This window comes from Miscanthus floridulus, chromosome 8 (assembly GCF_019320115.1).
Source record: "Miscanthus floridulus cultivar M001 chromosome 8, ASM1932011v1, whole genome shotgun sequence".
NCBI lineage: Eukaryota > Viridiplantae > Streptophyta > Magnoliopsida > Poales > Poaceae > Miscanthus > Miscanthus floridulus.
In genome coordinates, this window is record NC_089587.1 from 60,804,535 (window position 1) to 60,827,117 (window position 22,583).

The 22,583-nt window shown below is 44.2% G+C and overlaps 1 protein-coding gene and 2 pseudogenes across 2 annotated transcripts; 2 read left to right on the forward strand and 1 right to left on the reverse strand.

Annotated features, from left to right (window-relative positions):
- The first annotated feature begins 812 nt into the window (after positions 1–812).
- LOC136476492 (uncharacterized) lies at positions 813–7,301 on the forward strand. Of its 2 annotated transcripts, none has more exons than XM_066474349.1 (5): positions 813–931; positions 4,016–4,186; positions 4,287–4,396; positions 4,508–4,549; positions 6,625–7,301. In XM_066474349.1, the coding sequence occupies exons 3-5, from the start codon at positions 4,313–4,315 to the stop codon at positions 6,874–6,876; spliced, it is 378 nt and encodes a 125-aa protein (XP_066330446.1). In that variant the 5' UTR covers positions 813–931; positions 4,016–4,186; positions 4,287–4,312; the 3' UTR covers positions 6,877–7,301. The 2 variants fall into 2 exon arrangements, with proteins under 2 accessions (XP_066330446.1, XP_066330447.1); XM_066474350.1 differs by having other exon boundaries at positions 6,628–7,301.
- On the forward strand, positions 1,730–3,698 carry LOC136469176 (uncharacterized; annotated as a pseudogene).
- Positions 7,302–8,896: 1,595 nt separating the features above from the next.
- On the reverse strand, positions 8,897–17,148 carry LOC136469177 (leucine-rich repeat receptor-like protein kinase PXC2; annotated as a pseudogene).
- Positions 17,149–22,583: the final 5,435 nt, after the last annotated feature.

The following is a 22,583-nucleotide window of genomic DNA, read 5'->3' on the forward strand; positions in this document are numbered from 1 at the left end:
AAGTTGGAAGGACGTGAAGAAGAATAAGAAGGAAAGATATGATTTCAAATGCAAATGTACAAGAGAGAAAAAAAAGTATAAGGACATGTTTGGAACGAAGGAATACAAAATAGAGGATTGGAAGAATATACAAAAATAGAAAATGAGTGTAGGTAGAAAACAGAGGATTGAAAATACACATGAATTTTAAAGAAATGTGTGTAGGGAGAAAATAAAGGATTGAAAAACACAAGAATTTTATAAGAATGAGTGTTTGCAACATAGGAATATAAGAACATGTTTATTCCTCCATTCTAGTGAATACGGGCTTGTTCATCCCTCCATTCGGAAAATTTTTCAAGAGCTTGAAGTGGGTGTTTCATTTCTTCCATTTCGTGGCGGAAAACAAACTTTCCCACCGGAAAGGAAAACTTGTTCCTTCCAAACACCGTGTGATATAAGCAAAGCATAGGAATTGGATTTCTTAAAAATTCTATGAAAATCCTCCGATCCAAACAAGCCCTAAAAGTAGTTGAGGTGATTTGAAAATAATCCAGAGTTCCTTACTGTTTTCTATCTTTTAGGAGCGAGATTTTGAAAATTACTGAACTAATGCAACAAATTTGCTTCAACTTTTTTTGGCCACTTAAAATCCATTAATTTACGATTTTTTTGTAAATTATTGAAGATGCTCTTACAACATCTTTGGAGTTGCTCGTAGGTACAGTGCCGCCGACAAAAATCAAAGCTGAACCCATCAAGATTAAAAAAATAAACCATACTCCCCGTCCAAAAAATAAGTAACCTTACAAATCATGTTCCCTGCGCCGGTGGAGAATGCCGCGAAAGGGGGGAGGTCGTCCTATACCGCTGGCCGTGCGCCGGATGCTGCTACAACAGCGGCTGCTGTCAACGTCTTCTGTCGAAGGCAACAGCAGCGGATCCATTTCAGGTACGCCGCGGCGTGAGCAAATTAGCGAACGCAGTAAACCACCAGTACTATACAAGTAGCAACGTAAGCATTTGGAGTTATAGAATAAGAGCAGTGGTTAAGCAAGGGCGTAGTATTTGGTAGCGCTAGATCTTCTTATCTCGATTCTCCTGCTCCAGATCCCGATTCCTGATTCCTCTGGTGAATCGACTCCCTTGATTCCAGTTGTGTATCAGAATCAATTACTAAAGTCGTTTGGGTGTAGGATGGATGGATTTGCCAGGTCGGGGATGCGTTGTGAATCAGAATCAATCACTAAAATCGTTTGGTGTAGAATGGATGGATTTACCAGGTCGGGGATGCATCGGATCTGAGGGAGATGGCCGTAGGACACCACTCGGGCTTGGTGGCAGCACCTTGGTCTTCTTCGTAGGCCTCCTCCTCCATGTCCCTGGCCACAATCCGCGCAACCTGTGCAACACGATGGGGACCAAGAACCCAGACAAATCCTCCGAGGAGCTTGAGGACTGGTAGCGCGCATGTGAGAGGTCCGGCCTGTGCCACCACTACACTATAGCAGCCATAACCATGGTCGCGTCACCATGGATTGAGGGGAACGGAGAGTGGGAGAGAGCTGGAAGGGGAGGGGCTGCCATAGACTGCCCGATGAGTGGAGAGGCGTGGCAAATGGAGATAGGAGAAGCCAGTGGAGGAGGAGAAAGCAGAACGAGAGGGCATCCAGAGAGGTGAATCGATTGTGGCGAATCGATAATGGAGTCAGGGGAGCAGGTTTATTCATCTTCCCCCATGTAGCGCAAAATGAGCGAATCACTCCACTCGATTCTTGTGTTGTGTGAAGCGTGAGCCAGCACTCCTAAATTCGGCGCCGTAGCTGTACCAAACTGGCCCAACGCTGTAGAAACTAGCAATAGGGCACTAGGTAGAATAGTGGCAGTGCCCAGTGACCGGGGGGGGGGGGGGGGGGGGGGGGGGGGGGGGGGGCTACCGATGCCAGACAAGTGGAGCCCCCTAAGCCTTTTCTAAAATTTTATGCATATATGTAATATGTAGGAGGGGCTAAGAGATTAAGAGAAGATAAAAAAAAGCCTCTATTCCTGGTTGGGCTGAAAGAGAAAATAGCTCGGTTGGTTAGAAGTTAGAAGCCCAACCAAATTGGCGACTCCCGAGACCTGGAGGCGGCGGCCTGCTTCTACACGGCTCCTCGGCGGCTCCAGCACGCCGCACGCCCAGGCCCAGCAGCGAGCAGCGAGCAGCAGCACATCGTCTGGCGGCCGTCCGCATCCGCATCAGGCATCAACGTCGGCTCCGGCGCCGGATCTTGAGCGGCACCTGGAGGAGCTTCGGGGCCGCGCCGCCCACCTCCACGCCGGCAACCGCGACCTCGCCGCGCGGCTCCACGGCGTGCAGGCCCTCGCCGCCGCTAGCTAGTGGTTGTTACCGTTTCGACTTCTAGTGCAGACATTGCAGATTTCTTTAACTATATTCCTTTAATAATCAACAATGTGGGTGCAAGTTGCATGAGAAAAGATGCCTTGCTTGCAAAGCATCATGATGTGTTGCTAGAAAAGATTGAGAATGGTGATATTACGACTGGAAGAGGTTTAAATCAAGAAAGCAGCCTAGCTAGGCCTGGAGATACTAGATGGGGTTCACATCTTAAAACTTTGCTTCGCATTTTGGTCATGTGGGAGGCTATCATAGATGTCCTTGAGATAGTGAAGAAAGATTCTATTAAACCAACATGTAATGGTGGAGCTTTAGGTTTAATTGGAAAAATGGAGAGCTTTGATTTTGTGTTCATCCTGCATTTGATGATAGAATTGTTGAGCATGACAGATATTTTGTCACATGCTTTGCAAAGGAAGGATCAAGACATAGTTGAAGCAATGCATTTGATCACGGATGTGAAAGATAGCTTGCAGGATATGAGGGAAAATGGATGGGAGCCATTACTCAAAAAAGTGAAAACATTCTGTGAGAAGAATGAGATTGAAGTGCCAGATATGGGTAAGGAAATAAATGTTAGAGGGACATCTAGACGAAGAAAGCAAAAGATAACAAACATGCATTACTATCATGTTGAGATTTTTCTTGTCGCCATTGATGCCATCTTGACGGAGTTGAATCATCGGTTTAGTGAAATTAGTTCAGAGTTATTAGTATGTATGGCTGCTTTTAACCCAAGGAACTCCTTCTCTAATTTTGATATGGACAAACTTGTGAGGCTTGCTGAAATTTATGCTGAGGATTTTGACATCGGTGAACTTGTTGTTTTGCCAAATCAACTTAGACAGTTTGTGAACCGTGCTAGAAGAACTCCAGAATTTCTTGGATGCACTGAACTTGGAAAAGTTGCTGAAATTATGGTGAAGACTAAAATGCACGAATCTTATAAATTGGTTTTGTCGTCTCATTGAGCTAACCTTGATACTACCGGTGGCAACGGCTTCAGTTGAAAGGATATTTTCAGCCATGTCTATTATAAAGACAGGTTTGCGTAGTAAAATGGGTGATGACGGGCTCAATGACTTGATGATATGCTATAATGAGAAGGAGAAATTTAGAAAGATTGATAATGAAAAGATCAAAAAGCGGTTTCAAGATATGAAAAAGCATCGTATGTTATTGCCTAAAAAATTAGTGGTATGCTCTATTCTCTTCTAAATTCATAATTTGGCGGTCCAAATATGTTTGACTAATCAATTATGTCTATTTGTGTAGATTGCTACTTCGGATGAATAATGTGTGTCAACGTCAAGCACTCAAGCGCCGTCTATTAGTTTCGTAATTTGGTCTTTCGGTATGAATGAACAGCTTCCTTTATTTTTCATGATGTATTTTATGAATTTCATCGTTAACCAATGTTTTTAAGTCGGTGTAGCACTTTTGTTCAGTCGGGTCTAAATTTTTTCCTAGCTTCGTCCCTGTTCAGCCCCTCCTAAAATTTTTCCTGGCTTCGTCCCTGGCAGTGTCAAGTAACAAATAGCAACTTCAGGATTTAGGAAGTAACAATCGAAATTTGTAAGCAGTAGTACTAGCATACTAGAAGTTGTATTCATCTTTGCATTGTTGATTCTTTGATAGGATCCAAGAGTAAGGCAAGTGAAGGTACCAGTCAGAGTGTACCTCATAGTGTTTCACCATCATCATCTTCAGAAAGTGGAAGCGGAAGCGGAAGCGACAGCGACAGCGACATTAACTTTAACAGTGATGCCTTCTGATATAATTTGGAGGGGCAATTAGTCGCCGCTTTAGGTGAGGCAGCAGTCTCCAGATACATGAACACACAATTTATCTATGTGTTTTTTCTTTGCAATCTTGCTTGCTTACGTTTAGCTTCACTTCTTGTTTGCAGCTAGAAGACTGTGGTATCACGGGCAAATGCTGCTGCTGTTCGAGACGCCCTCTGGTTTTGCACTTTTCACTTTTTTGAGGGGTCACTGCTACCTACCGGATAGCGTGAATGTAATTGTTTTTCCTTCCTTGGCTGACCCTCCTTTGTTAAGGATGTCCTTGCTTGTTCCTGTGGTCTATGCCAATGACCTAATTTTCTGTTTCATCATTTGTCTCCTACAGGATATCTGGGCAAAGTTTGCTGACTACCTCCGGTCTTTGTGGGTTAGTTCCTCTAACTTCCCTTGCTTTTCCCTTCTGATTGCTATCCCTTAGTTGCTTGTTAAATCAATCCAAGTAGCGATCTTTGCATTGATGGGGGAATATGAACATGAGCCCACGGTTCATTAGCAGCCACAAAACATATTTTCTACCCAAATTTGTTTATAAACTAGCAGATGCCCATGTGTTGCTACGGGAGTCTCAAAATATAGAGTATTGAATAATGTTCAAGAAGGCGCTAGGCGGTATCTAGACGACGAACCACGGCCTAGAGCCTAGGCTAGCCTAGGCATTTTTCTAGGCATTTTACCAAATTTGCATTCAACATGTATAGCTGAATAAATATATAAATATAGTAGCTGAAATGGTGAATACATAAAAGTTCCTACAGCAATAGAAGTGGTATCTTATGAAAAATAGAAGTTCAGTAAAGGAAATCAAAACAAGAAAATTTGTAGGAATTTTTATAAAGTGGAGGGGCAAGTCGTAAAATCGCTGTCATATCCACATCTTATCTACAGCCCGAGCATTGTGTCTTCTTTCCCGTGACCTTCTTTCCTGTGACCTCTCTCTCTCCCTCCCTCCTGGTGGAGGGCGGTTGCAGGCAGGCAGGCAGGCCGTAGTCTCAGCCTTCGTGCATTTCCGCAGCGCCGCCGCGCGTGTTCCCAAGCCTGACGCTCGTTGCCACCGTAGTCAAATCCGATAGTAGATTACGAAATTTTACACACGAACATGCCGCGAAACCCTGCTGCTCTCAGATCGACTGCTAGTGAACAATCCCAAAGCCTAAACGCCGGAATCCCCTCTTCACACCGTCGAATTCCATTCAGAGTACCCGTCACCTCAACGCCGGAGTACCCATCACCTCAACGTCGAAGTACCACAGCACGCCACCGGACTCCACACAACGAACCCGTCACCTGCGCCACCAAGGGCAGACAAATACCTTGGGTAGAAGGGGACCCACTGACTGGAGAAGCCGTAGCGTCTCCCGTAGTCAACCCGCGCTGGATCGATGGAGCAGCTGCACTGGATTGGGGAGATCTGCCGCCGCCACACTAGGTTAGCTGAAGAAGTGTATAACTAGCGTCGGAGCAGGAGCAGACGCTGACCACCACCCATTCCGAGGAAAGTCGTCTCTAATACCACTGTCACAGCCCTTGGCCGCCGGCGAGATCAAACCGGTGACGTGAGCTATCATAATATGGAAATCGTGGTAGAGGATCTCAAGAACGAGGAGGAAGCGCGGTTTCCTAATCTCAGTTCTGTTTCTGAAATATCTTCTCTGTCTTAGACCTCTTCTCTTTATGGCTGCTACTTAGAACTGCCATGTAACTTGCCACCCCACCACAAGGCCCAAAGCCTATGATATTCTAGCCCATATATCCTATAGTATCGGGTATGACATTGATTCACTTTGATTCGGTGTACCCTGAAATGACTTTAGAAAGTCATTGCTTGAGTTCTCAGGCATTACTTCAGAACTATTCATGTAGAATCTATGCGCTTCACTTGTCTCCTTATTTTGGGCCTGTTGGTAGAGCTTAGAACTTGCTAGAGCTGAGGGGCGACAGAGTGTATTTAGGCCCCATTTGTTTCAGCTTTAGATTGTGGATTTTACATTCCAGGCTCAGAATTGAATCCAGATGCCACAATCTGTCCCAGCAGATACCACAATCCGATAATTTGCTCAGGTCTTTTGCTGGATTATGGCACATATATTTACTCATTTGCCATTATGGACCACTGAAAATTGAATTGTGGAATCCAGACAAACAAAACTTGCTTAGATATCTCTAGCTTTAGATGAGATCTCTTCTCAGCTTTCAGCTTTGATAAAACAAATTGCTTATTCAACATGAAGACTTATATTACCAAATGCATATTAAATGTTTATGTATCTGCTTTGTTCCATTATTCATTATTCATTTGGATGTGTATTCAGTATGCTTAGACTTTTCTCTTCATGTTCAATTATTCATTTAGATGTGTATTCAGTATGCTCAGACCTTTCTCTTCATGTTCCATTATTCATTTGGATGTGTATTCACTATGCTCACACTTTTCTCTTCATGTAGCAGTATGACGATGTAGATGTTGAGAAAATGAAGAAGTATGTTCAGGAGTTGGAGCTTAAAAATACAGAACTGAAACAGAAGCTGGAGGCAGCACAGGCTCAACTCAAGGAAGGGAATAAATACATCGATTGTGACCCTCTGATTGATGAAGAACTTAGAAAATGTCATGATGTATTCTTGTGCCCACATGAGTCTGACTACAAAAAAAACTTTCAGAATTTCTCGGTGATCCTCAGTCAAAACTCATTATAGATGTAAAAGTGCATGGAAAGAGAATTATATAGGCATTGAAGTAGCTTGAGAAAGACCTACACAAGCCTATATATATCCCTCCAAGTGTAAGAACTAGGAAGATGCCTAAGAAATTCAGAAGAATGACAACAGTTGTTAAGTGTGTTATTCTAGAAATTATTAAAGATATATATCGGCTTCACAGACATGGGTTGTTCCTCAATGGCAAGTTCATACTAGATAACTTCTACTGGACTCATCTTAAGAAGGTTAAGTTCTCTGAAATTAGTTGTATGCAAGAGGGAGAGAAATGAAATGATCAACGATTTTCATAAGATTTATCAGATTATTATAGAGATGTTGTCTTTTCATGATAGTGGCTTGCCTGTACTAAATGATCTATAGTCTTCTTGACCTATTGAATTGTGATGATCCTGTTAAGCACCAAGAAATTATACGTTACAATATATCCCTGTTGAGCGAGATTAGGAAAATAGTCATTTCATCACTTTATATGACAGATTACAACAGCAGATCCTTGAATATGAGGAAAGAGGTCCTCAGAAAGAAAAGAAATATAAGATAGTGCTGAAATTTATTTTCACACAGTTTACCTATCCTGAAGGTGACGAAGAACCATGGTCAACTATGGCAATGGATAACTCGTATGTTGGAGCAGTTTATGATCTTCGTAGCATGCAAAAGAACAAGGTTTTAGAAGAGCCACTAGATTTGTTGATAGTATGACGCAATGCATTGCGTCATACTTGAAAATTTTGTTAAAAATGGTGTACCACTATTTAAACATGAAGACTTGGTTAACATGCTTGAATCAACAATACCTGATGTGTTTAATGGACTACAAAAAGCAATGAGTGATGTAGGACTCTAGAGTTACCTTATCTTATGAGGGTCATGAGGATGTAAATTAGAAGGTAAATTCTCTATCTATGTCATGCACTTTTCAGTTTTCGTTGTATATATAACTAGTTCATTTTGTATATATAATTAGTTGATTTAGTATGTCCGCCATGCATGCACTTTACGGTTTTCATTGTACATATAATTAGTTCATTTTGTATATATAATTAGTTGATTTAGTGTATGGTTTACATATATAATGAACTAATTATATATGCAATGAAAACTAAAAAGTGCATAACATAGATAGAGAGTTTACCTTCTAATTTACATCCTCATTGCCCTCATGAGATGAGGTAACTCCAGGAGTCCTACCTCACTCATTGCTCTTTATAGTCCATTAAACACATTAGGTATTGTTAATTCAATCATTTTAACCAAGTCTTCATCTTTAAACAGTGGTACACCATCTTTAACAGAATTTTCAAGTATGACACAATGCATTGCGCCATACTATCAATAAATCTAGTGGCTCTTCTAAGACCTTATCCTTGTGCATGCTACGAAGATCATAAACTACTCCAACATACGAGTTATCCATTATCATAGTTGATCATGGTTCTTCGTCACCTTCAGGATAGGTAAACTATGTGTAAATAAATTTCAGCACTATCTCAGATTTCTTTTCTTCCTGAGGACCCTTTTCCTCATCTTCAATGATCTGTTGTTGTAATCTATTATATAAAGTGATGAAATGACTTTTTTCCCAATCTCACTCAGCAGGGATATATTATAACGTATAATTTCTTGGTGCTTAACAGGGTCATCACAATTCAACAGATCAAGAAGACTCTGCAGATCATTTGGTACAGGCAAGCCACTATCATGAAAAGACAACATCTCCATAATAATCTTATGAAAATCGTTGATCATTTCATTTCTCTCCCTCTTGCATACAACTAATTTCAGAGCGAGATCAAACTGAACCTTCTTAAGATGAGTCCAGTAGAAGTTATCTAGTGTGAACTTGACATTGAGGGAACCCATGTCTGTAAAGTCGATATATATCTTCAATAATTTCTAGAATAACACACTTAGCAACTGTTGTCATTCTTCTGAATTTCTTAGACATCTTCCTAGTTCTTATACTTGGAGGGATATATATGGATTTGTGCAGGTCTTTCTCAAGCTGCTTCAATGCCTGTATAACTCTCTTTCCATGCACTTTTACATCCATAGTGTGTTTTGACTGAGGATCACCGAGAAATTCTGAAAGTTTTTTTTTGTAGTCAGACTCGTGGGCACAAGAATACATCATGATATTTTCTAAGTTCTTCAATCAGAGGGTCACAATTGATGTATTTATTCCCTTCCTTGAGTTAAGCCTGTGCTGCCTCCAGCTTCTGTTTTAGTTCTGCATTTTTAAGCTCCAACTCCTGAACATACTTCTTCATTTTCTCAACATCTACATCGTCATACTGCTGCATGAAGAGAAAAGTCTGAGCATAGTGAATACACATCCAAATGAATAATGGAACATGAAGAGAAAGGTCTAAGCATACTGAATACACATCTAAATGAATAATTGAACATGAAGAGAAAAGTTTGAGCATACTGAATACACATCCAAATGAATAATGAATAATGGAACAAAGCAGATACATAAACATTTAATATGCATTTGGTAATATAAATCTTCATGTTGAATAAGCAATTTGTTTTGTCAAAGCTGAAAGCTGAGAAGAGATCTCATCTAAAGCTAGAGATATCTAAGCAAGTTTTGTTTGTCTGGATTCCACAATCCAATTTTCAGTGGTCCATAATGGCAAATGAGTAAATATATGTGCCATAATCCAGCAAAAGACCAGAGCAAATTATCGGATTGTGGTATCTGGTGGGACAGATTGTGGCATCTGGATTCAATTCTGAGCCTTTGTTTCAGCTTTTGGAATGTAAAATCCACAATCTAAAGCTGAAACAAATGGGGCCTAAATACACTCTGTCGCCCCTCAGCTCTAGCAAGTTCTAAGCTCTGCCAACAGGCCCAAAATAAGGAGACAAGTGAAGCGCATAGATTCTACATGAATAGTTCTGAAGTAATGCCTGGGAACTCAAGCAATGACTTTCTAAAGTCATTTCAGGGTACACCGAATCAAAGTGAATCAATGTCATACCCGATACTATAGGATATATGGGCTAGAATATCATAGGCTTTGGGCCTTGTGGTGGGCTGGCAAGTTACATGGCAGTGCTAAGTAGCAGCCATAAAGAGAAGAGGTCTAAGACAGAGAAGATATTTCAGAAAAAGAACTGAGATTAGGAAACCGCGCTTCCTCCTCGTTCTTGAGATCCTCTACCCCGATTTCCATACTGTGATAGATCACGTCACCGGTTTGGATATGTTGTCATTCAAGCTATTGTATGAAACTAGCATGTTTGTTAGCTAACAATGTAACACAAACAGTGCCTCATTATCCAGGTTTTACTACCAAAATGATGGAGTTCTAGTGCACTAAGTAGTAATATGAACACTACCACCAGTCCTAGCATATGGTATGGGAATCCTCCCTAGGAGGCATTTGGTTGGGAAAGCTCATACCAAATGTGAATGGTAAATACTAGGAGAAGCTGCACTGGTTGTGTTTGCTTCAAACCTGAGCCACAAGCATACAGCTTACCCATTGAAGGCATCCTTTTTGCAAAGTTTCAAGTTACATATCTGAATGGGTATACAGCCTTATTTAAAATAAAATAGTGTGCATACCTTATGTCCCATACTGAGAAGTATGTATGATATGCAAAGGTAAATGAGAAAGGCATTCCATCAATATTAGTGTTTCTAATTCGAGAAGTGAGAATCAGATCTCCAGGCCAAGAGCAACTCTTAACCGAAATTCAAAGCTGCAAGTCATAATTTATTCAAAGATAGATGAGAGGCACAATCAGTCATTTATAACACAAAAAGCAAAAAAAAAAAAAGGATATGATCACATGATTGTCCAACACTAACCTGTGCGACCAAATCTTGAGATCTTCTTCAGAATGTTTCAGAAAAGTTTTTATAGTAGTGTTTACCCGGAGAGGTGCAGGATTGACATCAATTGACCACAAACGGCTCCATGCAAATCCATGTTTCTCAAGATTTCTTTGTGTTCCAAACTGCATATATATATATAGAACTTTATTATAACTCGGCAATCATACCAAACTGCATATATATAGCACTTTACTATAACTGGGCAATCAATTTTTTAGTATGAAAGCACGAAAATCATAAAAATAAAGTTGCCATACTTGGGGAAAGCAAATGGGGATGCCACCACGAATTGCTTTTGGAGGCTTGAAAATGGCCTGAAAGGAGTGTTTCAATCCATAAACCATCACTTAGTGAAGCCTCATAACAAAAGTAAAAGTAATAATCAACCAAAGATGATTGTGGTAGAGCTCAGTCTCATACTTGAGCTGGGTTAAACGTCCATTTGTGCAAAAGAAAAAATTAGAGATGCGGCAGCAATTTATAGTTATGTAGAAGGATTCTTGAACTAACAATATGATGGTGTCATCACAGCTGATATATGTTCAGATAAAATCGAATCGATGCTTAAATTATTTGGTATAGAGTATAGACAATGATGTGTGATTCTATGCAATTTCATCCATTTATACTAATGATTAACAAATTAACCACTGCCATGACATTATGAATGCTTCTGTAAGCAACTCATCTCCATGGTTATTCTTCCAAGAGGATACTTGACCACCATATAGATGCACCTAGGAGAGCAAAAGACAAGACAACTGCAGAGATTAAAGCCAGCTGTGATACAAAGAGACAACAGTTAATTTCACGCGGGTATCACGCAAATGCCATCAAGGCATTCTGCCTTAAGAGCATACTGGCACCCCTTCAGATGGATAAACAGAATAAAAGAAGGCACGAAACACCATAAAAAACAGCAAATTTAAATGGGTCATCATAGTCCTAGTTGCAGCACATTTAGCATCTAAAGACAGAAGTTTAGAACCTCCTCAAAATAACAAAGGTTAACTAACGAGTATTACTGCAAGAGTCAAAAGTCATATAAATGACACTAAAAAAAGTCATAAATGGCAGGATAGCACTAAAACCTCACTAGTCATTGCATGTCACAATTCAGAACCCAGTACAGATGTTAGCTTCCACTACACACGTGACGATATATTGGTCCGTACCAGGCCTATGATGCACATGTTTCTGCACAACATGTGAAGAAGCAGCACAGTACCAGCCAGTGTCGATAAATGGATGTACTACGCTCCCAGCGATCACGAGAATCAAAATGCCTACACGATCTGGGTACCAAATGTTGCATGCAAACCATGTGTTTTTCAGTCTAAAAATGGCAGCTAGCAGTCGACTAACAACTAACTGTCATCCACTAGCATAAACGGATGAACTAGTAGCAGTGCTGTTCGTGCATTGCTGCTGTATCATGTATGAGCTAGTGCGAAGAATGTTGAATGCAGAAAGATTTTGGTGATTGGCAAAATCCATCCACTAATGACTAAGAGTGACACTAACGAACTGATCAGAGAGTGACAGGGGATGCAGCCGCACTAACCTTTGGCAATGCCCTTGATGATGGAGATCCTGGTGGCCCACCTGAGAATCCAGCCGCTGCCGCCGCCAGCGTTTGTCGAGGAACTGCGACAAGCTCCCGTTGGGCACGAAGTCATAGACAAGGTAGCACTCGCCCCTCGCCCTAGAGCAGCAGAACCCCTTCAAAGACACGACGTTGTCGTGGCGGAACTCGGCGAGCAGCCTCAGCCCCTTGACGAACTCGGCCTCCTCTTGCCTGCAGCACGTCTTTCCGCAGCCGCCTCACGGCGACTGGGGTGCCGTTGCGCAGCGTGCCCATGTATGTGGCGGCGACGCTGCTGGAAGCCCTCTTCTTCCGAGGGCCGAGCAGAAGGTTGAGCTCCGAGATGTAGCGTGTCGCGGACTCCACCTCCTCCGTGCTCAGCTGCGATACCTCCTGCGGGAACGCCACCGACCCAGCGCCGCCGCCGCGCCCGTCGCCAGCGAGCGGGTCCCACACGTTCGAGTACTCGAGGCTCGCGAGGGCGAATGACTTGCGCGCCGACGACGACACCTTCGCCGCCGCGTCGGCGCCGCATTGGCTGCCGATGGTGGCCGGCGGCGAGGAATGAGAGGCGATCCTCTGTCTGCGCCACCGGCGCCACGAGAGCGCGAACAGGCCCGCCACCGTGGCCGCGAGGAGCGCCACGGCGGCGACAACGACAGCCACGTGGGCCTTGGACGACGGCGTGTAGTGGCCGCCGTTGCAGCCTACAGCGGCCGTGGCCGGAGCCCGGCGGCGTGACCTTCGGCGCTGAAGTGCTGTGGCCTTTCCTGGTCGATGAGGTCCACCGGGGTGCACGGACGGGGCTGCCGGGTCCACCAGGGTGCACGGCCGGATCGCCGGCAGCCCCGCGCCGCAGAGGTCGGTGTTGTTGCGGTAAGAACCCGGCCTGCAGCTTCGTCGCTAGGTCTTGTTGGAAAGAAACAATCAAGACGAATCAACTCGCCACTACTAACCAACCGAGTTTATCAACAAAAATCGAATTGCGCATTAAAATTGAGGGGATTTGCTATATTTTAGGTGCTTGAAATCTGACATTTTTTTAGGCGACGTCTGTGGACCATCAGATCTGCATCCAATTACCACTGTTAGTTGTTTCTGTAAGCAGGCAATAATAACGGGTCCGCGAATAAACCCGTTAGGAGATCCTAACGGGCCCGCCACTTTTACCGGGCGCCCACACAGGCCACACTGAATAGTGAATACCCACAAACTTTGGTGCGTGCTCAGTTGAGCCAGAACCAGGTTAGAGTAATATTATTCATCATCAAACAATCTAATTGATGGTACACTTGACTATTAAACTAAGAGAAGAGTTTTCCTAGTGCAAGCTTTCTGAACATATGTTTTTCCTGCTTAATCAAATGTAATAAGGAAAACAAAATAGTGGAAAGTTATATATAAAGACTCGATATTGCACATGTTAAACACTATAATTGCAATAATCTAAATGTGCAATTTACTACTTATAAATGTGCAATCAAGAAATGGATACTAAACATAGCTTTGGTGTACCGTATATGCAAAACACAGTTAAAAGATGTGAGCTCCTACTATTCTACTACAACAGCCACAAGACAGCCTAGCTATTCCAAAACCAACTAGTACAAGTCTGCATCTTCCGCAGAGCCACATCAGCTACGTGTCACACTAGGGCATATATGTGACCTTCAGCTGTATGTACATGTTGGCTGTGGTAGATCGATTGAACAATCAAATATACATGGTCATATCTGTGATTTACTCACTATCTGACCAGATAACCTCCCAAGCTCATATATAGCCAAGAAGAGGGTACTACAGACTACAACTATTCAAAATTAAACTACAAGATGTATATACATGGAAGCAACGAGCATGATTCTATATGCAAACCTCTGCATACAGTGTCAGGCTACATATAGTAATCGTCTGCTCCAAAAAAAATATGAATAAAGGTCAGCTCATAAAGTATCATCATCAGCAGATAAATGTGTCCAGGTACATATCAGTTGCAACCAGTCTAAAATTGCAACTCAGATCAGATTTTGTTGCTTGATGCATAAATGTGTCCAGGTGCATATCAGTTGCAACCAGTCTAAAATTGCAACTCAGATCAGATTTTGTTGCTTGAATGCACAGAACCTATCTGTCATATGAATTTCTGAAACCAGTCAAATATTGCATTGCATATGCCACAAAGCCTGCACAGACCGATCACCGATGAAGGCAAATGATTTTCCTATGGTAGAGCCACTACTAGTAACTAATTGACAGATAGTAGCCTAGCAGGTTATCAACAGAGAAAGTTGTTGTGACTACTACTCTACGAGACCTGAAAATATGAAAAAGAAATTGATGAAAAATTGAGTCACATAAAACAGAAATCGCCATAAAACATATACACCACCGATGCTAACCAAAGAACCATCGCCTACTGAGCAATCTAGAACCGTCCAGGAAGGAATGACGAGCTGAACTGGGTCCCCGTCAAAAATATCTGGCATTAGACTCTGACTCGATGTCAGACTACAAACCAATTCCGCAAAGCTGGTTGAATGGGGCTTCAGGTGCTTGATGGTGGCTTCTGGCTTCAACCAACACCTGGAATAGCACAAGATTCACCTGAAGTTCCCAGCATTGTGGATGGCAGATGGACAGCTACTGGGCTTTTGTTGTTACTCGGACTCGAGGCCTGGCAGATGGCGTTGAGCAACTAATGTGCGTGTTCGTTGCCTGGGGTGTGGATTCGGCAGGTGGGATTGGAAGGGATCCGGTGCCGGCGGAGTGGGGGCTCTAGCCGGCGGACGCTCCTGTGGCCCGCGCGTTGAGGCAGCTCTCGGGCGGCCTGCTCGCGTGCAAGGAGGCGTTCGCGTCTCCTGGTGGCTCCAAAAAAACGGCACGGCCGTAGGCTAGCTCGCTAATGCCAATAGCGCAACAAAAACATCACCAATCTCTAACCCAATGACCTTCTCACACTCGAATCGAGCGAATCGACACCACATCAGGAAATGGCATCGGATAAATCACGCAACAGAAGAGATACAAAGAGGAAGAAGAGGGAGGAATCACGCACCAGATGATGTCGCCGGAGCTCCTCGGAGACCTCCAACAGTGGCCGCACCGAGGATGCCGATCTCGCCGGAGGATATCGAAATGTGGGACGACCGCCAGCGACGCACCGCCGCTGAGGGACGACTGCCGCGCGCTGCTCCAACGCCGCTGCCGCGCGTGCACCGCTCCTCCACTGGGGGCCAACTGTGGTGCTGAAGGGAAGGAGAAGGGGATGCGCCGGCGCCACCGCAGCCGGTGCTCCACGCGCGGTGGGAGGCTGCCAGGGAGCCGGAGGAGACAGAGCGGGCAGATCTGGGACTGGGAGAGTGGGAGGGAGAGCCGGAGACGAGCGAGTCGTTGAGCACTCGAGCACGGCGGCGGCCAGGCAGGGGAACGGGAGGGAGCGGTGTGTGTTGGGTGTTTAACGGGTGTAGATTGTAATGGATGCTCCCGCTCAGCTGGTTCAGCGGGCACGCCACGGACAGATCAGCGGTTCGTATCGTTCCTCTACCCGTACCCATGACTGGTCTGTGTGAAAGAAAAATACTGTTTCGGCTGGAAATTTATGATTGTTTATGATAAGCCATAGCCAAACGAATATGATGTAATCAGCATTGAGTGCCTCTGTGGAGCTAAAGTTTAGCTGGGTTTAGCTATTTCAACCCAGCTAAAATCTAGCTAAAATTAACTAAATCTATTAGCTAGCAGCATTTAAACACCTCAGCTAAAGTTTAGCTGGCTAAAGTTTTTCTTCAAAATTTTAGTTGGGCGCATCAAACAGGCCCTGAATCAGGAGGTCAGAGATGCTCAAGAGAGGCAGTGTTAGATGGAGCCATTTAATCCTGATACTAGTAAGGACAGGTAAGAACGGAGCAACATCTTAGTTATACTCATCAATTCGAATCCATCTGATTGGTATACTAAGTATTTTTGGTACGGGTAGAGTAACAGATTAGTCAACCACCTGAGCAGCAGGAAGCTCTAGAACAGTATCCGCTAAAACCAGAAGTGTGACAGAAATAGTAGAAGAAACATGTAAGCAGCAAGTAGCAAGTTTGTAACCAAGCTTGTTTTAGCTAAATGGCAACAATGTGCTTCCTGGTTGCAACATGGGATGGCAAAATCTTCCAAGAAAATAAAAATCCAACGGCGAGCACACGCTGAAGCTTCCAAGATGAACTGAACGCGTCAACCCCCACAGGACGTGCGCGCATCTCAGCACGCATCCGTATAGCAAGAGCTTTAACAGAAAGCTTAATCACCTTGCAGGGATGCCATGGCGCCGATCTCCGGCGGGATTGGCCCGGAGAGGTTGTTGACGTTGAGGTAGAGGTCGGTGAGGTTGGCGAGCTCCCTGGGCAGGCCGCCGCGGAGCCTGTTGTAGTGGAGGTAGAGCCCCGTGAGCGCGGGGAGGCCCGCCACGGCGGGCGAGAGCGTGCCGGCGAGCCCTCGCCCGCCGGCGAGCCCCTTCCCCTGCAGGCTTCAGCGAGACGTTGGCCACGGCGCCGCGGGCGTCGCAGGCCACGCACTCGAATGACGCGCAGGGGTCGCCGCGCCCGGGGCCCACGACGGGAGCAGCCGGCCCGATGGGTCCAGCGCCAGAAGCGCGCGAGCCTCGCCGTCGTCCGCCGCGCCGGCCATGAGGGAGGAGGGCGTTCAGGAGCGCGACGAGGCGGCGGGGGCCATCGCCGCGCCCCATCCGTGGCTAGCTCGGAGAAGGTGGTGGAGAGGCGACTGGCGACAGGACAGGGGCGTGGGCGCCTGCAGGGGGGCAGGACTTCGAGGAGGAATGGTGGGGGGTGGGGGGGGGGGGGGGGGGGGGGCGGGGGGCGCTCTGCTCACTGCCTGCCTCAGCTCAGCGGAGGTGCTAACGTGGACGCACCCCAGAAGGTGTGAGGCTGTCGAGTACTGTGGGCTCAACTCGTCAGTGAACCTCTTTTTTTTTAAGTGTCAGTGAACCTGTGAAAGGTGTGAGGCCGCTTGGCCGTGCGGATGAGTGACGGCGTTATGTGCAGACGGCCAGTAGCTACGCTCCACCGTGGTAGATGTCCATATGGGCCATTTGCCACCATCTTTCTCTATTTTCTTCGGCACTCTGGTCTGAAAATCTTGTCGTTTCACATACAGAATGACGTAAAAAAGAACTACCACTGCATGTCCAAACGACAATCAGCCTGTTCGTTTGACTGTGGCTTATCGTAAACGATCGTAAATTTTCAGCCGAAAAACCAGCCAGCAGTATTTCTTCACGAACCAGCAACGATACAAACCAGCCAACCAAACAGGCCGAGTAGTAATGAAAGACACAGAGGAGTATTGTAATTCATTTATGTGGCATACATTGTACTACTTGCTCGTCATGTTTTTCTTACCCAATGTACGTTTATTACCGGAGTTTTCTAACCAGTGCATGGTTTGATTGCGTTTTCGTCTTGCTTCATCTATGACTTTTATATCACGTCGTGATCCAAACGAGTACAATACAATGTCGTCGACCTCATGGCTGGATCTCGCGCGGGGAGGGACTCAAGCCCCCTCTACCCACTGGATAGTGCAAGAAGAAAAGGAACAAAAAGAGGATGAGAGAAAAGAAAACAGATGATTAATTAGTGCTTGGGTGGAGGTGAAAGAAAATGAACCCCTACAATGAAGTCTGCGTATTCTACAATGAGATAACTTTAGGCTCCACTCATCATAGAATCTACGAAGGTGTGAGGCCACTTGGTTGTGCGGATGAATGATGGGGTCATGTCCACACGGCTAGCAGCTACGCTCCACCGGGTACATCCATCTTGCACTGGTTGTGTGTATGTGGGCCATTTACAACCATCTTTCTCTAGTATTTGTTTCCCGCAAAAAAATCTTTCTCTAGTATTTTTTTAGAAACAGGAGGGGCTCAAGAGCCCCTACTGAAAATTTTATTAGGAGCAACGAAGAAGGTTACAAGAGCAACAAAAGGAAATAAAGACAAACAGGGGGGGGGGGGGGGGGGGGGGGGGGGGGGGCGGTGGAATTCAGGTAACAAAGAAAATCAGGCCTATTACACAAGCTGCTCTAGCCATGATTCAATGAGAGAAATACTTCTCCTTAGCTCTCCAAAGGAGCCGGCGAAAAGTTAGTCTGAAGATTGATTTCTGAACACCGCGAACTGCTTGCCGGGGTTCCTCTGAAAATGGCATCGTTTCTGATTGTCCAGATGCTCTCATAATGATAATGATTTCCATAAAGAAATGAACATTTAGCTGCCTTATGAAATTGCAGCAGGCTTTAGCTAAATCACAATCAAGGAACAATATCATTAGCACATAGAACACAATTGAAAGAGGCCAACTTTTCTCCTTGGAGAGAAGCCAGAAGAATACTTTGTGCTTATGCTGGCAGGATGATTTTTAAATCCATTTTGAAGGTTAGGTGTGCCCAACTTGTTCCTATGAGATGACAGTAGGCTCTCTTGGAAGTAAAGATTGAGTTCCCCCAAATGTAAGACCAGGTGTTTGCTCCATTTACCATCTGCGGATTATGAAGCAGGGAATTGCTCAAAGGCCTCAACCGTGAAGGGAAGGTTAAAAAGACTAGAAACTGAGTTAGCCGAGACTACAGATTTGAGAGAGAATCAGGTTTCTTGACAAAAGAAAAGAGCTTAGGGAAAATGAGTTTTAGAGGTTGTCCTTGCCAACAGTCTTCCCAGAGAAGGCAAGTGCCACTGAAACTGAGGCCATTCCTTTAAATTTGTCCCCAAAAAAAATTTTTTGCTTGTAAAAAAAACATACTGTAATTCTTTGACTATACTATTTGCTCGTCATTTTTTTTCTTACAAGGTGTTATACTTTTGTTAATGGAGTTTTGTAACCATAGATTTGATTGCGTCTTGCTTGATCTATGCCTACTATATATGTCACATCGTTATCAAGGCAAGTACCCAAATCGGCCAGGAAGACTGTTTTTGAGCTCAGAAGTTTCGGCATGCTTTTCAGAGAATATATATACTTGATTTTCTACAGACCATGTCTTTTATCCGTTAGAGCTTAAAATTTTTATGGTTGGTTCTTGCGTCATCTTAAGTGAGAAAAAATATAAAAATGCAAAAAAAAAAGGAATGCTGAAAATAGTGAAAAAAGTAGGGAACAAAAGAAGAGGAGCACATAGAGAACACGAGAGTTGTCTTGTTTATAGTGTTGTGTGCCTTGTCCGTATTTTTTCTTGGCGCCTTTCATACATATTTTACTCCCTTGTTTGTCACAACTGGTGTTAGGGACACATATTGACCAACAACTCGGACAAGTGCTTTGAACATTTATTTAATATTACTATTTGTTACTAATAGGTACCATAAACAATCACCGATTGTGCCATTGTCTACAAAGATATCCATTGTTTTGCTTTGGTAAGAGCATTTATAGGAGCTCGGTAAGATGTGTGAGTATGTGTGTCCACCGTCCACAACTCCACATAGTAGTTGGTAAGGATAACCTTCTGTGTTTTCTTCTATCTTATTGGTAACAAAATGCCAAACATGAGCCTAATCTTAAGAGTGACATGCAGGGCTACATGGACCAGATGCTTAAGGAGATCAATGAAGCTACTGACAAGATGAACATTGGCTTGTTGAACCACATGATTAAGAGGCTGGACTGGGTGTCCGTGCTTGAAACGATCCATGATTTTCTCGAAGGGAAATCCATAGATACAAACCATGATGTGATAGTCCAAGGAGATCGTGCCATCATATTATCAAAATTCAGCCGATACCACAGTACATATATCGAATACTTGTCATAAAGAGTGCAATAGAAAGGTTTACTCATTATTACATCGCCACTTGGCGGAATCACTCAGAGCACACAGCGTGCATCAAAAGACATGGCAGTGGGAGTAGACTCCATCTCCTCAGGCAGACTTGGGCACAGGACAAGACCTCTAATCCTCCCAATCATCACCCTTGTAGTCGTACTCGGGCTCGTCACCTGCCAAATAATTATCAGTACGATTTGTACTGGCCACTGGCTCCCACCCTATGCTTTGTGTTTGCTTTTGTGGTAAGTGGTATGCAAGGGTAAGAGAATGAGGCCTACTATGACTCTGCCAAGCCACGTAGGGCAGCACACCGCCGTCCCATTCCACACCTATGAGGCTGTCGGCCACTCCCTCGGCAGGGTCATGCCGGGGGCGTGACGCGTTTGGACAAAGAACTCCCCCAAGCCAACGAAGCGCCCCTCTAGGTAGAACTCCCCCAAGCCAACGAAGCGCCCCTCTGGGTAGTGGCGGTTAGCAGGTAGTGGTTGCATTTTTTTGTCGGCCCCAGCTACAAGACAAACGAGGACCCAAGCCCTAGACAAATGACCCGATTTGTACTCCCATCAAGAGAACGAAGAACGATCTACCGACCGAAGCACAAACCCTAGGCCAGCATAGTGCTTCCCCCTACACACCTCTCTCTCGATTCCTCCATTGTAAGAACTCTCGTTTTCGAGCATTCCTAACACGAATAACACTTGATAGACGTAGAGGTAGGGCTTAGAGGCACGAGCCAGGCCACATAAAAGGCCTCCTTTTTCTAGGAGCGGCTCAGTCTAAAACCGCCTCTAAAAATTGTTCCCAAAGCGAGCTTTCAGCGGCCCCTACAAATGACCCTATTTGTAGGGGCGGCTCTATCTAGTGTAAGTGTCACACCCAATTTTAAGGATAAAATTGAATGCACCAAAACTCGTGTGTGCTCAGGAATCAATCACACACACAAGCTGACAAATTACATAAAGTATCATCACGGTGTCTCATACATCAGAGTTATAATAAAACTTAGTCTTATACATCACAGCGGAATAATAAAAAGATAATAAAACTCTCGTGGCCGTCGTCACATGGAAGGTCAACTGGTTGACCACAAGCCTAATAATCCTCCGGGAAATCCTCATACCCGTTGTCATCTGTTACCCATCCGGGATTTTTATCCAAGTAAAGAAAATAAACAAGTGTAAGTACATTCCGTACTTAGCAAGCTAACATGGGGTTATGAAGCTCAAAAAGGATAGACTCTGGTTTACTGCAGTTAGCATTTTTAATAGGTCAAGCTTTTATTCTCAATTATTATCAAGTTATGCTTAAGCTCCCATTTAATCCCCATAAGAACATATATCGGGGTCAAGTGTACCATATATCATCATTGAACAACTTTAAATGATCATCAACAAGTAACCAGTTATTCTGTGAGTTTTCCGGGCCGCTCGTAACCATGAGCACGGCTGTTATAACAGTTTGTTACCCTCTGCAGAGGTGGTGCACATTCACCGCGAGTCATGATCCCCATATGCCCGGGTTAATTACTCCCATGTCACTACCAAGGTGAGCGGGCAGGGTACACTATGAAGCCATTTCATAGGTTTCCCTAACAAGTTAGGGCCGCTAGGTTTCCTTGGCAGGCAGATGTAGGAACCCCCCTTCCCTATGGCACAAATCCATCGCGGCTATACTCATAGGAACAGAGGCAGCCCTATACCCAAAGTGGCAAGCCCCATTTGGGCCAAAAAGTTAACCGCTAACTAGTTAGGAAAGATCCTATTACTGAGCTAAAGTCAGAGCCATATGACTCTCTCGGTTGCACTATCAGTCCCAGCTTTTGCCGACAGATAAGTCCTTATGGAGGGCTGGGAGCAACATGAACAAAGGTCATTTGCACTTTCGCCCTATGGAACAGTTGTTATAAATCATGTTACTCACTTTGTTCCTTAGTATTATTCATCAACATGTATATCAAGTTCAGTTAGAGCACTAGCAATCTACCCATATGCATTTAACCCATAGGAGACAAGGAACAGGATAACAATCACTAGGATGTCCTTACGGGTATCAAAATTAGACACATGCAAATGAGTAATTGATTAAAGTGAAATAGGACATCAAGGAAGGCCCATGTTATACTTGCCTTGGTTCACAAACTCGTGCTGGTCCTGCTGGTCGTCGAAGAGTTCTTGGTCTCTAACGTTTTCCTCACCGTCTGAACGCGACCAACACGGCAACATACAACATTCCAAAAGCATTCATGCAAAGCAAACATTCCTATCATTAGAACAGTACACCAACAGTATTGAAATCAAGATAAAATATCTATAAAACTAATCTATGTTTCGCTACGATCACATCAACGCGAAGTTCACGAAAAACGGAGCTAAAATGCGAAAGTTATGATTAAAACGGGTTTTCCTATAGCCCTATATT

Bases quoted from the DNA above. Each gene is read 5' to 3' on its own strand.
- LOC136476492 (XM_066474349.1), top strand. From the start codon at position 4,313: ATGCTGCTGCTGTTCGAGACGCCCTCTGGTTTTGCACTTTTCACTTTT. The intron at 4,397-4,507 runs GTAATTGTTTTT...TGTCTCCTACAG, and splicing joins ACCTACCGGATAGCGTGAAT to GATATCTGGGCAAAGTTTGC. The intron at 4,550-6,624 runs GTTAGTTCCTCT...CTCTTCATGTAG, and splicing joins ACTACCTCCGGTCTTTGTGG to CAGTATGACGATGTAGATGT.